The sequence below is a fragment of the Brachyhypopomus gauderio genome, chromosome 6, assembly GCF_052324685.1.
Source record: "Brachyhypopomus gauderio isolate BG-103 chromosome 6, BGAUD_0.2, whole genome shotgun sequence".
In the NCBI taxonomy this organism is placed as follows: Eukaryota; Metazoa; Chordata; class Actinopteri; order Gymnotiformes; family Hypopomidae; genus Brachyhypopomus; species Brachyhypopomus gauderio.
Window position 1 is genome coordinate 24,046,978 of NC_135216.1, and position 16,505 is coordinate 24,063,482.

General features: G+C 44.0%; 2 protein-coding genes across 3 annotated transcripts in view; both read left to right on the forward strand.

Annotated features, from left to right (window-relative positions):
- Positions 1–789: 789 nt before the first annotated feature.
- On the forward strand, positions 790–9,880 carry mbpa (myelin basic protein a). Of its 2 annotated transcripts, XM_077009838.1 has the most exons (6): positions 790–1,007; positions 1,771–1,875; positions 3,191–3,217; positions 3,921–3,941; positions 5,872–5,961; positions 8,182–9,880. In XM_077009838.1, the coding sequence occupies exons 1-6, from the start codon at positions 888–890 to the stop codon at positions 8,230–8,232; spliced, it is 414 nt and encodes a 137-aa protein (XP_076865953.1). In that variant the 5' UTR covers positions 790–887; the 3' UTR covers positions 8,233–9,880. The 2 variants fall into 2 exon arrangements, with proteins under 2 accessions (XP_076865953.1, XP_076865955.1); XM_077009840.1 differs by lacking the exon at positions 3,921–3,941.
- Positions 9,881–15,904: 6,024 nt separating this feature from the next.
- The window catches only part of znf516 (zinc finger protein 516), a 41,143-nt gene continuing 40,542 nt past the window's right edge, over positions 15,905–16,505 (forward strand). The window contains 1 exon segment of the mRNA XM_077009841.1: positions 15,905–16,257. The gene's annotated coding sequence lies outside the window, so the exon portion shown is untranslated.

A 16,505-nucleotide genomic window follows, 5' to 3' on the forward strand; every position in this document is an offset into this window, starting at 1 on the left:
CTGGCAAACACCGCTACAGTTAAAAGTCATAGTAAAAGTCATAATGAGTGAAGATGAGAAACTGAAGACACATGTAAGCTGTTTGTGTTTGGCTGCAGTTTTAGCTACAGGGGCCTTTGTTAGATGGCAAAAATCCTTACCAACAAATTGCTAACTGTCTAAATATATTAGTATGCCAGTATGCCTTAGTAACAAAACTTTTGCTTTGATTGGTGAAAGTCTTCATAACATGCGAACGTAACGTCTTGATGAATAAACCTATCCTTAATCCTGCGAAAACAGGCTTAAGCACTTAATTTAGTTTTACATTTTAAGACCAAATCAACTAAGATGGAAAATTATCACATAGTTGCTAAGCGACGGCTATTTTGACTTTCAAAATCCGTCTAACGAGTGACTCCGCATCAGTAAAATCACATAAGGCTCATGCGCGTCATATTTCAACATAAACTATTTGTCCAAAGGATGCGAATCACAGTGACAATAGTTTGATTGTGCTGAGGGCTGATTTGCATTGGACCGCGGCCCTCTCATAGGCAGGCCTTGTTGTGGCCGGGCCACGGCGAGGCAGATGTGGACGAGAACAATAGCAAACCCTTCAGGAGTGAGCAGGGCAGTGACTGACTCCGAGGGTACATGGGGCCCCAAAGAATGCCTGGCACAGTGCCAGGCCCACTGACGCTATTACGGACCCACCTCATCTCCTGGGATGGTATCGGGGAGGGAGGAGGGGGACCACGCCTTCCGAAGGCCCGCCCATCTTCCCCCGAGACGCAGAAGAGCATCCGAGAGCTTGGCAGGGGAGCTCTCAGAGTGGAGATCGGATCGCGTTGAGAAGGACACCCCATCCAGACTGTTGAACCGGGCTCAGAAGACCAACACCTAGAATGGCCACTGCAAGCACCTCAGGACAGAGCCCCTTTGGGCTGGGACGCAGGAAGAAGTCCCCAGGGCTCCTGGATCAGATTGGCAAGTTTTTTGGAGGGGATAAGAAGAAAAGGGGCAAGGTAAGCACTTAAGACTTTGGGGCTGCATGACCTCAAGTTTATGCTATGGACCAGGACTTAAATATGTTTATAGGTTGCTTTCAGAGGATGGTTACATCAGGGCATGACATGTTTTTACTGGCTTTCTGCTTCTTTTGAAGAAACTATACATAATTCCATGTATTGAATCTGCTCACCTGGTACCTGTTAGCGCCTGGTGCCGGACACACCCAGGCAAAACCTGAGCGAGCTTCTGTGCAGAGTCAGTTTAAACAAAGAATGCAGTAAAGTCTCTGGGGCAATCTTAGTGTTGTTTGCAGCACAGAAGTGATGGCCTTTGCCTTTATTAAAGCATTAATAAGAATGACTCTTGATGAGTCTAATATATTTAGTTGATGCTTATGTCAGTGGGAATATTGGAAATGCTTCTTGTAATAAGTGATGCACTAGCTAGGCATAAATGTTTGAACATTTGACAATGTAGAGTTCAAAATGACATGACTACGCTGTTTAATGTAGCAGTGTGCAATGCCTTTCCTGGGGGCACAGGCTTTGTAATTTCTTTTGAAATGCTGTCATTGGTTTCAGTGGCAAATTATTGGTCATTTGTAATCAATTGTAGGGAAAAGCCAAACCATCTTTTAGGTTACACGTAGCATCTAGAGAATTGGAAATTGTGAAACTATATATTTTTAAAGCTTGTGTTGCTGTGTAAACAGTATGAGCTGCACTTGTAGTGTCTATGGCGTTATTACATTGGGTTATGTGTAATTATTTTCTTTAGGGTTCATTGCGAGGTCACCTCTCCTCCTCACCCCAGAGACCTCTGCATTCCTCTACCAGACGCCGCGGAGATGTGAACCCTGTGCTGCATTTTTTCAGGAGCTTTGTGAGTACACACACACACACACACACATACACTGCGGGAATTAACTGCTGCACGAGATTGGTTAATTAATCACTTAGTTAACTGATAATGAATTAAATAGCTTGTAATATATATTAAATAGCCTATATGCTATTTTACATAGCATGTATGCACTATAGATACTATATCAACCTACATGTTAAATGAAATATTGAAACAAATGACCAGCTACACCATGGGATGAATGGCCACAGATTCGTTAGCCATTCACGACCATGGAATCATGCGCACCTGGTGTGAGAGCAAACACCGAAAAAACACAGAGGAAGCTTCTTCTTGGGGGTCTTTAATTTAAATGTTAAGAGGCTGCTTTTGTGTTCCACAGCTTGCTTTTGATTAGATTTAATTAACTTCAGATTTTCAGGAGGCTTCTTCCCGCACACTGCGCAAGCTATGTTATTCATGACTGCACGCGCTATCCATGGAGACGCCACACCTACCACACCTGATTTCCGGTCACTCCCATCTATACCAAGATCCGTTTGTTCATTAGATAAATCCTCGCTTGAGCTTGGCGGCCATTTTGAGGCCAAGCCTCGCAGTTCAACGCTGTTGGGCCCATTTGTATGAACATATTAGACACTCGTGCTTTGTCGATCAGAATAAAGGACAACACAGTCTACTTACCTCTTCGCCATGCAAATGCTTTACATAATGGATTTATAATGTGCGTGGTGCGGATATAAGTGTTCACACCTTGATAAATCACCCTTGTTACTTTGGACATAAGAATGAGTTTATTAAACTGATACTCCAGTGACATAGTGATGTCGCGGCGCTGCTTAAAACCTCTGGCACGTTTTGCAGGCAGTTAAGTCGAGTGTAATGAATTGTACGAAAACAATGCACGTTCCGCATTTAAATAATTGAACTGTGAATCAAATATTAGTTCTGCGGAAATAAATGACTCGATACGACCTGGAGTTGGAAACTTAGCACTTTTCCCCTCGTTTTTCTGTACGGCTTGATGCAAGGTTTTCCAGGAAACCGTAATTGCAGCGGGGCGGGTGTCCTCACTCCGTTGCATTGCTCGTTAGAAAGATACATGAGCAGCTAAATTTACATATTGAAAAATGAAAAAGAGAGCAGGCCAACAGGAAGCTGTAAGCACTATTCTCTCGCCTTTTTAAAATAAATGGGGTCGCGCTATTCTCCGGTGTGGCTCATCTGGATTGCATCCACTACTGAAAGTGTGTTACACGTCTAGATAAATGGGCTGCTTTTACGGGTAGTGATGAAATGTAAGATTTTACACATTTGTTTTTACCACCCACAGGTGTCCTCTCCTCGTCCCAAGTCAAGGGTAAGTCTCAGTTTCAGTCATTATGTCTTTGTTATGCTTATATGTTTGTATTTGCCATATATTTATATTACAAATGCATACAGCGGTTATGAATTAATAAAGTTGTAGAACTCAGTTTACCATTACATTGTATTCTTCAAAATCTCATTTACACTGACACACCAAGCAGGGTCTCACATCGTGTCAAGAACCCCTACTTTAGTGGGAAAAACTCCATGATATTCTGCTCGAGGCAGAGACATTAACAGGCAATTTTTTAGCAGTCTAAAATTGTACATACATTTTGCATGTACCTATTTTTGAAGCACCTTTGGAAGTATTTATTATTACTGGGATCACAAAAAGAAAAGCTGGTTCAGAAAAGAACTGTAGATTTTGTAAACTAAAAACATTCTAAACTAAACACACACACACACACACACACACACACACACACACACACACACACACACACACACACACACACACACACACACACACATACATACACACAACTGATTTAAAATCCCACGCCTTCACAGCTCACAGTTCAGGGGCTCCTCAGAGTTGTGAGATCCTGTCAATAATGCACACAGCATTACAGAAAAGGGATTTTTTTCCCCACTCACTTTGCTGAATTTTGATTACCCTATGTCATGTTTCTTTCTATCTATCTATCTTTATTTTTTCTTTCTTTCTTTCTTTCTTTCTTCTACATGTGCAGTGGAGGGAACTCTTGGGTCTGGTATGTCACACGAGTTTGAATTGAGCCGTGTTTGCGATCGCGATCATTACCATCGGCATGCCTTTGGGAGGCCACGTTCCTCCCCTCTCTCCTCCATTCTAATAGATTTGTCCTCCTCCTTAACAGTCCTCTCTCTTCCCTGTGTAATAACTGATTAGCGGTTGCAGATATACTGTCCTGTCCACGTCCCTCTGGAGCGCTTGTCAACTTGACACATGAGATCATTTTCAGGGTTCTTTACTAGGTTAAGCTTACTCACTGAAGATTCAATCATCTTTACCAAAGAAATACCCGTTTTCAACCCTTATCAGGATCCGGACGCTGGTGCAATGTAAATTTCAAACAGCATTGTCATCCTGATATCCGGATCGATTTGTCAAGCGGCAAATTCTCTGTGCAAATTTATACTGAAATTATACTAATTATACTGATTCTCGTTTCCAAATTCCTAGCAGTCAGGAGTCTTTTTGATCAGTGTTGTCAGAGGGCAGGCCTCTATGTTTTCTGTAATGCCTAACTATAAAACATCTATCATAACCCTGCCATGACCCTTAATACAGCAAACATACCTGCTGAGGTGCTGACCTGACACCACCGTGCGACATTACGGGATGATTTTATGTGCTGCTGCTGGTGTCATTTTAACTCTCATTTGACCGACGTGGCCAGTTACAGCATGGCCTGAAGCGTCCTTGATAACCAGATGCTGCGTATGAACTGAAGTCAGTTTGTCTTCTGACACTTTCATCCAGAGCGACTCTGTGCTTCTCCGTGATGTTGAAGCAGCGCGGCCTTTTCGGTCACCAGGCCGGTAAAGAACTTTCCTCCTACAGGGGCCTAGACACAGAGCTCAATGTCTGATAAATCTACCTGACACCTCTCTCTCTCTCTCTCTCTCTCTCTCTCTCTCTCTCTCTCTCTCTCTCTCTCTCTCTCTCTCTCTCTCTCTCTCTCTCTCTCTCTCATGTCAATGTCCCTGACTCTGAGTCATTCACTCACCAGCGCCCCCTTCTGTCTTAATCTTGCATCATCTATGTCTACAGTATTTCTTGAAAGGTTTACGTTGCCTAATGAAATCAACGATGTGGCACTGAGAGTCTGTGTGCCAAGCTATAGAGACAATAGCAGGATTAAGGTTATTTAATAAGAATATGCATTTCTCATTACTATATAACTGATTATGAAGCAATCGGGGAATCATTTCCCATCCAGAAACTATCTATGCAGATGTGACGCATTAGCTTTCCTTTGATGAACAAGAACATTAGTGTTGAAGATGCCAACTCAGCAGAGATTCCAGTGTGCTCTTTTGCTCATGTGCCATATTTTTGGTTCCTTTAACCTGGTCCTCCATGTTTCCTACGTATATCAATACCCTCTGTGTCTACACTCAGGAGCATCACCTTTCTTTCTCTGGTTCTTTAGGGATGGGACTCTCCAGATATTATTTAATTTCTTAGTTCCTTTAATGCTACCTCTTAGAGTCTAGCATGGTATTGAAGCATTTTATTGCAGGAAAGAGCTGATAATGTTGTCTTGTAATTCTTTTATACCCATCCACTGTCATACATAAAATAATAATACATGTCTCATAATGTATTTTACATTCATACATTTTCATAGATCAGTTTACAATAAAGTGTAATGTCCATGACTTATTTAAAAATATATAATGTGACGTTTTGTTGTACAACTATGGAAACTATGGACATTGCAGAATGTTATATTGGGGAATGTCTTGTTCATCCAGTTTGACAGACTGGTTGTACATAGTCATGGTGTAACCTACTATTAACTATCTGGAATTGTGAAATATCGTGCTGCGCCTTATTTTATTACAGAACAGCGTGATGTGACTCACACGCAGTGATAACGGCCACGCAGAAGCTCCTGTTGCTTTTGCTCGTGTTGATGTGAGATCTTTCTGCAGGCTTCATCTTCGCCACGTCGCTCAGAGAGCATCAGATCCCCCCACAGACGCCGTAGGGACCAGAATACACTCTCCAAAATCTTCAGCCTGGTGAGCTACTGTGGCACTTTAGCTGAATTCAGTACCCCTGAACGAGACTATCAAACTCCTGAATCTCTGAACTAATCCTATTGGCTGGACAGCTATGAAATGACCACCCAGCTTAATGTTTCTACCTGACTGTGTGTAGCCCATATCCCATGATTCCCTCTGTCCTCATCTGCCTCCTGCCCCTGCTGTCCTCTCACTCACCTGCGATGACCCTAGTCTATCAGATCATTATTCATCACGCCCTCTCCTTTGTTACTCTCTCTATCCCTCGCTCTCTTTCTCTCTCTCTGGAGCGACTTGTGCGTCATGGCTGTTTTGTTCTTCGCTGTCTTCACATTTTCATTACTTATCTCATCTTCAAATCCTCCACAAACAACTGGGACACCTGCTCTGAAAAAAAAAACAAAAAAAAAAACAAAAACAAAAAAGAACTAAAAGGAAAAAAACGTATTTGTTCAGACACATAAAACTCAGCCTGCCCTCATTTTATACGATTCATTCATTGTAGTCCTGATTGCTCATAATCCGTATAAATTCACCTAGTCTCTCTGGGCACTATAATAAACACACCTATCTCATAGTCGCATGCAAAACGATACAGGACTGCATACCATGAGTTTCCATGGTAAATATGTCCGCTGCCCACGACCCCATTTGACCCTTGCCAGCTTTTGAACCTGGGACCAGTTCAGACTGGGTGTTATTCTCAACACTACACAGGGTTGCGGTGGGGTCCTGGGAGTGTGTGCTGGGCTGGTGGGGGTACAGGTGACCTCTGTAAGGCTACAGGGCTGATGGGGGTCTGCACCACAGAAACATCTAGCCCACAGTGGCCGCGTGGTCAGACCCTGCCCTGAGGCAAAGCACAGGAATAAAGCTGGATCAGTCAACTGAGCAACAGATATTATATGGGGTGATAATACACATCGATCTGCACCCATGCAAGCTGTTTATAATGACCTCCTAAAGTTCTCATAAAGTAATGGTGAGGAACAGATTGGCCCATGCATGAATGCCCTAACAGAGCAATAGGACCACATGGTGTGAACCAGAGAACAACAGAGCAATGTTTCACTTATCTTTATTGTCGTTTCACAGAACTTTTTCTGGCTTTGGTGCTTCTGGCTGGATTCCTGTAAAGCTGTCCTGTTGCAGTACTGTAAATAGACCACTTCATCTGAGCTAAAGCTAATCGATTAAAGTAGGATACCATAGCAACACAGCAAATTTTGAGATGCTAGCTGTCCAGTCATGTAGAGACTACCCTCTGCACAGTCCTAAAATGTGAAGCATCCTCCCACAAAAGTGAGCTTAAGTTAGCCAACTACAATTGATTTTTTTTAAGTAGTCTTAAAAATTGGTTTCAGCATGACAGAAGCATGAGATTCTTTGCAGTGCTTCTATAAGAGGTGTAGCTACTAGGCAGTAGGTTTGTTACACTCAAAAGACCAGAAAAGGTTGCAAGGTAATGTTGTGTTGACATTGCTGTGGACACAGGTCCGTACGTGATCGAAAGGTGAAAGCTTGCTATGAAAGCAGCGCATTTTATCATAATTGTCATCAAGACTCAGACAAAAACATAAGAATCAGTGGGTTTAGGGGAATTAAGAAGCATTTAGTTTTTGTAGGAATGTCTTCAGATTACAGAATGTCATTTTCATATTTCTATTCATGTATATGATTAACAACATAATGAAATCAATTTGTCAGCTGTCTCAAGGTCATTTGAACTGGATTGTATATACAAATGTAGATATCCCTCACGACTAAAACCATGTGCAATATGGCAGCTGTATCTCTGTGCTCATAAATCCACGTCTCTTTTTCAGTTTGCAAACCCAGCAAAGTTGCATCATGACATTCAGGCCTGGATATCATCTCGATCTACCTCAGTGTCTAATGAGGTCATTTCTTCCCCCTAACAGGGCAATCTTTCCGCGTGCAAACCTAAACCTGCGCACGTGCCCGTGTCATGTCGCGCGACGGCGCGGCGATAGCCCCAATGAACCTTACACTCATCGCTCAAGCAAAGCGAGTGATCAGAGTAAAGTCTACATGTCATTTCCTTGAGATTGGCCGCTGGGCCTTATCGCCGCTAGCAGGAGGCGTCTGCGATCCAGGACCAGTCGCGCGGCGTCTTCTATTCCGCGCGCTCTGGGCCGTACGGAGAGCCGCGATAACGACCTCTCCCCTCCCTCCTGTGCTCCTTTCTGCTCACAGGGAGAAAGTCGATCTCGCTCTCCACCCAAACGCTGGAGCACCATCTTCTGAGCCCGCCTCCGACGCGAGAGAGAGCCGGGTGGAGGAGCGGGGAGAGGAGGAAGAGAAGGAGGAGGAGAAGGGGACCGAGGGAGACGAGTGCACCCACCCCACACACTCACACGCCACTACGACTTTAACCGACTAACATCGGCCACCTCCGCCCGTTAGACAGACGCAATCCTGGTATCCGAACTGCGACTGCGGGGTTCCGAAGGGGGCCGCGTGCAGCGCTGTGCATGCCAAAGTGCTTTCGACACTTGTGACGGTTCTTTAGCTCGTGCGTCAATTTTCTTTTTCATTACCTTTCACTCCTTCTCCTGCTCTTTGAACACATATAATGCGCTTCCGAGATTGTGGCAGTGCAGAGAAAAAATATTGCCTAAAAATTGGATTTCATCTGGACCGATACTCGCAGGAAGCGCGTCGGCAGGGGCGTTTAGTACATTCATACGAACACGCGGCGATTTCCCGCGAAAGGGCATTCAGTGGGCAGCACGTGGGCGTCTGCAGGAGTGCCTGTGACCACGGGTCTCCCCGACACTTGAGTTTGAATCTGTAGCGGCAGCGGAGATGGCCGTCGAAGGTTTGATTTGATCCTGACCCGTTCAGAAGCACTGCTGTGTAGGTTCATCCCCCCACAAGCGTTCAGCTGCTCCAATAAAGCGGTCAGCACCCTGCTTTACTCTTTCTGTTCTTTCTGTTATGATATTTGAAATGCATTTGCCTTTTCTGTGTTATTCAGCATATGTGTAGTGACCTCTAATCCGTGTAATACTGTGAGTTTCTTCTTTTATGTAAGTCCAGCGTATTTGTGGAAATCTATATGGTCTTCATAGTTGTAAAGTGTCTTGATATGTACAGTTTGTTCCTTCTATGTTGAGATGTCTGCATATAAGGTGTTGAGTGGTGTTTTGAGCTTCTTTGAAGGTTATTTACTTTAACAGTTGGTGTTGTATATTCATAACACCTGATATCATATTTGAAACACTATTTGATTATTAAACAGGGGAAATTGCATTTACAATTACAATAGGTACTAAAAGTGAAGTCTTTAAAGTCCAGATTTAGAATGACTGCCCTTAGATTGCACTGTTGGAGTGAAACGCTAACCACCATCATTTATTTTAATGGCCTAGAACAACCACGTGTGACGCTAAGTGTGCAGAAGTGCATTTGTAAATGCTTGATACATTTACTGAAATATTGTGCGAGTATGTATTATTGATTAATTATGAGTGCATAATATATCCCAAAGAGAAGAGAGGCTGACATGTGGGACGTCAGGGCTTGAGGCCGGCACTGAAGGTGTGGGATGGGAAACGGAAGTAGATGTTGGACACGAGCACGCCGGACGTTGGGGATGGTGAATACGGAAGAGAGAGGCAGGGTTCACTTAGCTCGCGTGATCTATACGCTACTGTTCATAATGTGTCCTGTGTTAATGTTTTGTGTCTTGTAGACCATTTCTGTGTGTGCTGTTCCTGATTGAGTGCTGAATACACAGTAAATGGCAGTTACACTCCCCTTCAGAGCTGGATATATCCAAAATGGTGCTAAAGGCGGAGAATATTTAAATGGCCGAGTTTCCAGATTACAGTGTGTAATACTTTTAACGATCGCCCAATAAGTAACAACAAATAAAGATTTTTTTAATGTATGTATATTTGTTACGTGTGTGTTATTACATATTTCTGCTGTTTACAAAAATGTTCCAACCATGTACCAGCCAGTGAGCACAACACGCAGCTTGGAGATCATCTAAGTTTGAATTTAGCTCACCTGGGTAAGTGAGTGAAACCCCAAGAGCTTCTAAAGGAACAACTGGGCTGTTTCTTTAAGTCAACATGTCCAGTGTAAAGACTGTCATTACAATTTTGTCTTCTTTTTTTCATAGTTAGATATTTCTAACTTGTCATAGAGACTGATAGTCTGAAAAGTATTATTTAAAAAAATTATTTGAAATCTAAATATTACCTTGGGGAAACAAAAGTTATGATGTTGAAAATGAATGGCTGTATATATTCATATATACATGGCTTTAGCGGTTCGTGTTTATTTTCAAAATATGGTTTTAAAAAAGTCCCACAGCAACATAGTCATTGTTTTACTAAATAAAATTTTTTCTATATATTTTGGAGATAGTAGCAGAATGCCCTAAAATGTATCCGTCCTGTGTTCTGCAAAAAAACAAAGCTGTTGCATTTTTTTACCACACAATTATACTCTTTATTCTTTCAGAGATGAGGCGCACCGTCGTGTACAATGCGTAAAAGCTTGGCGGCTACTGTGAGAGACGCTGTGAACGCTCCCAAACACCCCACAGATTGTACAAATTGACTTCCTCTCGTCTTCAAAAGAGACAGAAAACGCTGCCGTGCAATAACACGCACACACGTTCCTAAAGAAGACAGGTAGCGTCACACAAACCCAACGACGAGCGTCAGTCGGGTATGATTGCTGTGAGAGAGCGCCCTCTCGTGGTCTTTCAGAGTACCAGCTATAGCATTTTTTCAAAGATTTGGTTTACGTACGGACGTTCAATAGAAAATATGAAGTTATCACTAAATGACTAAAGTCATTGAATTTTGTGCGACGTGTTGTACTGAGCATATAAACATAATAATGACCAGCTATATGCTGTTTGTTAGAAATACATCCTTCTCAGGGTATATGAAACAAGTAACACCTTATGCACAGGCCGCTGACACCAGATTTGTAAAGCCTCACGTTTACAAAATAAACGTTGTGCCATCTCTCAGACGGGTTGACTAATTAATTATACCTGCTGGTTTGATGTAATTAGCAGAGCCAGGTGATTGGACAAAAATCCAATCGTTCTGAACTTCAACTTTACACCTTTGCTTAATAATGTCGTGACTGCAAACGACTAACGGGAAAAACTCATTGTTTACGTGATTGCCCATGACATCATCACGTACTATGGCAACATTACTTATTTAGCGTCCAGTGCCTGCACAGCTTCTGAGAAAAGACGCGGTCAGCTAGTCGGAGCTGACAGGGCTCTTAGTATGGGATGTCCACCATGTTAGAGGCAGGGCAACCTGACCTCTACACCACTATATATATTCGGATTCGGGACTATCAGAGCCAAAGACATGTAGGCAGGTTCTTCTTCGGTGACCCTGCTCGGTAACAGGCCACAGATTTAAGTACTGCTACAGCGTAAGGAGAAAGCATGCATCGCTCACAAAAAGGTCTAATTTTATTGTTTCCCTGTTTCCGTGCTAACATATTTTATGTTACCATGTATATTTTAATGTGAAGTGCTACCAAGACTAATGGAAGTACTATTTTAACCAGTTCTAAAAATACAGTGAGAACAATTTTGAACCTTTTTTTCCCTCTACCATGTGATCGCAGGCTTCATGCTGGCCGCCAGCTCTCCAGTGACAGACCTGGTCATGTAGAGCCTCATATGAACCAGCAGAGAGCGCCGTTGAGCAGAGAGCGCCACAAACCAGAGAGAGGCTTATTTACTGAGCCTACAAGCAGCACAAATTGCACTTCTCTTGTTCATTGCTGCAACCAATCGGTTCCCCCCGTCACTGTAGCTGTCTTTGTGCACGCCGTGCACGTGCAAGAACATATAGGCACAAAGGCTGCGTGTGTCTCAGCTCGGAGATCCATCTCTGTGCAAGATGCTGTTCTGTGAGTGGTAGGTGCATGAAGAGGATGTTGAAGGCCAAGCTCAGCTCTTCTCCTGCGCTTCGCCACTGGGGCTGCTGCCGTTTGCATGTAGCACCAGTGGGGATGTGACGGAGCGGGGGTGGGGGTGGGGTGGGGGTTGTTGTCATGGTACATCTCTCCCTAGTGGAGGATGGGTTAAGTACTCAGGGATTTCCAGCAGAACAAGACTCCGCACCAGCCGGACCATCTGCCTCCCTCCCTCCCTCCCTCCCTCCCTCCCTCCCTCCCTCCTTCCCTCCTCTCTCCACTCTCCTCCTCCTTCTCGTCTGTCTCCATGAGGGGTGACTTGGATTATGCTTAATGAAAGCAGCATTAAGACTATTAAAGAGCAGCCTGCACACACAATCACACACACACATGCACACACAAACACATACATGCACACACACACACGCACACACACACATGCACATGCACATGCGCACAACGCACTTCATTTAACGCCGACTACACGGGTCAGTCACGAGAGCCATGGGTTCCGTCTTCATCAGATGTGCAACAGACACCTTCATTAACACCGAAGGCTGCTGCGGCTACCCTGACATGCAGGAGATACATGGGAGGAGGCAGAGATGTGGCACCTGTCTAGCCCGAGATACTAGAGGCGCAGAGGCAGGAATCCATCAGGTGGCTTCAGAGCGGGGGAGCGGAGACCGAGGGGGGGGGGCAGCAGCCGTGCGGCGGGAAGCAAACATGAAAGCCCTCCCCGAACCTGTGGCCAAGCCCAGCCCGGCTTCTGCTCGGGAGTAATGACATTTAAACACGGCGCGCTCACGTGCCTCGCGCGGCCTAACGAAAGCAAGGCTATTAGACGGTGCTCCTGAGCAGACAGAACGAGGAAATACGACCTGCTGCATTCCTCTTACGTAGCTCTAATGAAGTCTATCTCCTGTCCCAAAACTAATTACAGGTACAAAGAGACCCTGCTAGATGAAAGGACGTATGTCCTGATGGATGGTGTGGGATGCACAAATGCGATTTCTGCTGTAATTGCCAACAGAGAAGCACATGCAGCAGGAAGATTTCTGAGTGATTTTGTGGCAGTTATGTAGGTGGTTTACAACGGCTGGACACACACGCACACAAACAATGCAGTATGTGATATCGAGGGAGGGTTCTGTCAGAGATACACAGACTCATTCATGCTACCCTCCAAAGAATCTTCAGTCTACGTGAACACCCCTGAAACTGTAAAATGGTAATTACAACATATTTAAGCTCATGATATATTTCACAGGTCTACTGTTTAAACAGGCCGTTAATCGTTTAGACAGCTATTTTGACAGATTTATCACCACGTAACATTGCTTTAGTTTGCATTATGGTCTATTTCTTAATTTAAAACAGAACAAACCTGATTTTTTTAAATCATATGTTCTGATATATCAAATCATCCAACATATCTGTCCTATAGCCCTGCTGCGGAAACAAGAGAAGATTGTTCTGCACCATTTCCCAGGGTTGAAGTCTAGTGTGCCTGGGTAGATTAGTCTAGTGTGCCTGGGTAGATTAGTCCTGGGAGCAGAGCGTGAGGTCCGGCCCCTCCCCCACCACATATGACGAGATACTCCCAACTTTCTGCTGTCACAGCAACAGGCCAGACTAGGCTGTCGACATCACAGAATAAGGGGCCTGATTGAGTCGACAGGGAGGGGGGATTGTGGTGATCGCCCATAGGCCGACGTGATTTAGAAACCACCTCTTTTAGCAACTATTTATGATGCTAAAGCCGCAACCTGTGCTTTATGTGAGGAAAACAAGATGATTTTTTTTTTTTGGCAAAGAGTTCAAGCAATCCTGAAAAATGGTTATAATATTGAAGATGATACTGTGTAACATCTGGTTTTGTTTTAGTCTCTGAAGTGTAATGTGTTAATCTTTTTTAGGGTTAAGGGACTGATGTAATATTAGTAGGAACATTGGGCTGTAAAGTAAATCAATAAATTAAAGCTACGATATGTTCAATGTTACTTTGTTTAGCTTTGGGGGAGATTTGATTCACCATGGCGATGATGTTTGAGTTGGGATGGGGTAAATTTTAAGTAAGCCCAAAGAAGTCTAATGTCTAAACATTATTGCTGTCCTGAGAACCTTGAAGCCTCTGAGGTGAACAGGAAAACGTTACACATAGGCACAGGAGCCCCTGAACTTTGACCTGAGGGCGGAGTATTCTCAGACCACTTCCCCCATTCCTCCCCCATTCTCCCATCACCATAAGAAAGACCCTAAAGTCAAAGCAGACAGACCCCCCCCCCCCAAAAAAAAAAGAAAAGAAAAAGAACTTCACAGTAAATTGCTTTAGAGGACAGCAAACTGCAGTTTTGAGTTTTATTTATATCAAGCATCCAAACAAGGGGTTACAGAAAAAATTAGATCATTCAGCAAGATGAACTACATGGCGTTTGAGACCAATGCGAACAATGTCTTCTCTTTTTTTTCCTGTGACAGTGTGTGAGAAACTGCTAACTGGTATAATGTGGAACGAACAGCGCGATGGATAAAATCCTGACATTGTGCTTAAACTACAGATGCTTAGCGAGTAAGCAGAGATACGTTAACAAATATCAGCAGTTGCACAACCGTGGGACACATTTATAATACATTTGAGATAAGAGCTCGTCTTCCTCTGCAGCAGTCTGCAGTGTTCTGGACACCAGCTCCTCACCCTCATCTCGGTCCTCCTGTACCCAGACCAGAGGCACATTCGTCTGTGCTTTTGTGTTTGTTCGTGGGGAAGGGGTGGGTGATGGGGGGGGGGGTGAAAGAGTTCAGACCCACCCCTCCCCCCAGCAGGAAAAAAAACATCAATCTACTCGTGTTCACACTCCCAAGTACATCCCAACACAGGCCTGTGAAGCTACTCCACCCCCTCTATCGTAAGTTGACGGTACCGGTCATAATTTCTGGAGCTGTGTTTTGGGACCCACATGTTTAGATCAAGAAAAAAAGAGAATTAAGTTCTTACAAATGATTACGGAAACCTCCTACAATAAACGGGTGGATGTGATATGCAGACGTATGATTGTGCTGATGGGTTGATTAATGACTACAGCTAGACCTGCACAGTGTGCTTGGTGACTGATGATGGGGGTTAATGACGCCGTGGCATTAAGTATCAGTGTGGTAACCGGAGAGCGCGGAGTCAGGTTGCATGCCGTTTCAGACACATGGCTCATACTAGAGTATTGTTTAATGTCAGGGCGAGGCGCGCGGCTCCGGGAGCCGCGGCGACAGCTGTCACGGCCACTGGCGACGGCCCGGTAATGACGCTCCTGAGACGTATCGGGTCGCTGCTGTAATTCTACTGCACGTCCTGAGGAGACACTGTACCTTCCACCTCAATAACCGGGCAGCATGATACGCTGGAAATGTACAATATGTCAGCTCAGGAAAAGAGCCATTTCTTTATTTATATATTCATTTACATTTCCGTTAAAATTGTGAGTTTTCAACAGCCCGTTTTTTTTTTGTTTGAAAGAAAATGCCCGATGTAGTAATGGGGTTTATGTAAATCAATTCAATTAAACACACAGGGAAGTAGTAAAACGCGGAGCACTATCATTAAAGTCACTAATCTCTACAAGTATTTGTATTATTGGTTAAGTAATATTGGTTAAGTAATTATTAAGTAATAAGTATTTGCATTATTGGTTTCTTTTTCACAGTAAAAGTACCTACACTGTGTTTTTCTTTGAAGTAAAACGAGTATATTACAGATAATTACATAAGAAAAACTGGCATCCAGCCACGTGTAATTGCTACGTGTAGCTTATTAACTGGTCTACCTATACCAACGGGGGAAAGTTGGAACAGATGTCGAATAGGCTGCGTCTTCCTAATCTAATTACAAATGCATTGCGAATAAACTTCCTTAATCCCAAACTATCAACACATGTTTGAAACAAAACAGTGGTGAAACTATCAAAACGCGACTGGACCGAACCTGACGGCAGAAGGCCCACTCGCGAGTCTCCTCCATCTCCAGACTTTCCGCATCACAACTTTCTGCTGAGCAGACAATAGTGGATGGAAACGGGGAGGGACCATCGCAGCTCCAGGTGTCGCACTAAACACGGAGCATTTCGCTGTCGATCTGCCCGAGATTATCGCTGGTGTGATCGCATCGATTCCTCCGTGTGGAAGTTCAAATCGGACGACCGTCGTCGCGGTTTGCAGTTTTACTGATTAGTGGACTTAGGGGAAAGAGCGCCTTTGAAACTGGATGCGGTTCGGTTTGTCACTTCCATCCAAACCCCCGGAGTGTCACCTTGCATTTGTTGTGAGCCTCCCTCTCTGAACTTCATTACGTCATTTGCATGCCCCGAGGTAAGTTTTACGATCGTATCGCTTATGTAGACTACTTTAAGAAACACTGCGACGTAAATCGGCTGTCCGTTGGTCTTCGTTATGAGGACCACTCATAACCCACTTTGAGGAGAGAATCGCAATGGATGATTTTGGAGTGAGCAGCCTTGGCAATCAGTCGACGATGTGAACCGCTTATGTTATAACGAAACAGACAGCACCAATGGGAATGGGATTAAGATTAAACGCGATATCAAACTTATTTCAGA

Bases quoted from the DNA above. Each gene is read 5' to 3' on its own strand.
- mbpa (XM_077009838.1), top strand. From the start codon at position 888: ATGGCCACTGCAAGCACCTCAGGACAGAGCCCCTTTGGGCTGGGACGC. The intron at 1,008-1,770 runs GTAAGCACTTAA...TATTTTCTTTAG, and splicing joins ATAAGAAGAAAAGGGGCAAG to GGTTCATTGCGAGGTCACCT. The intron at 3,218-3,920 runs GTAAGTCTCAGT...CTACATGTGCAG, and splicing joins CTCCTCGTCCCAAGTCAAGG to TGGAGGGAACTCTTGGGTCT.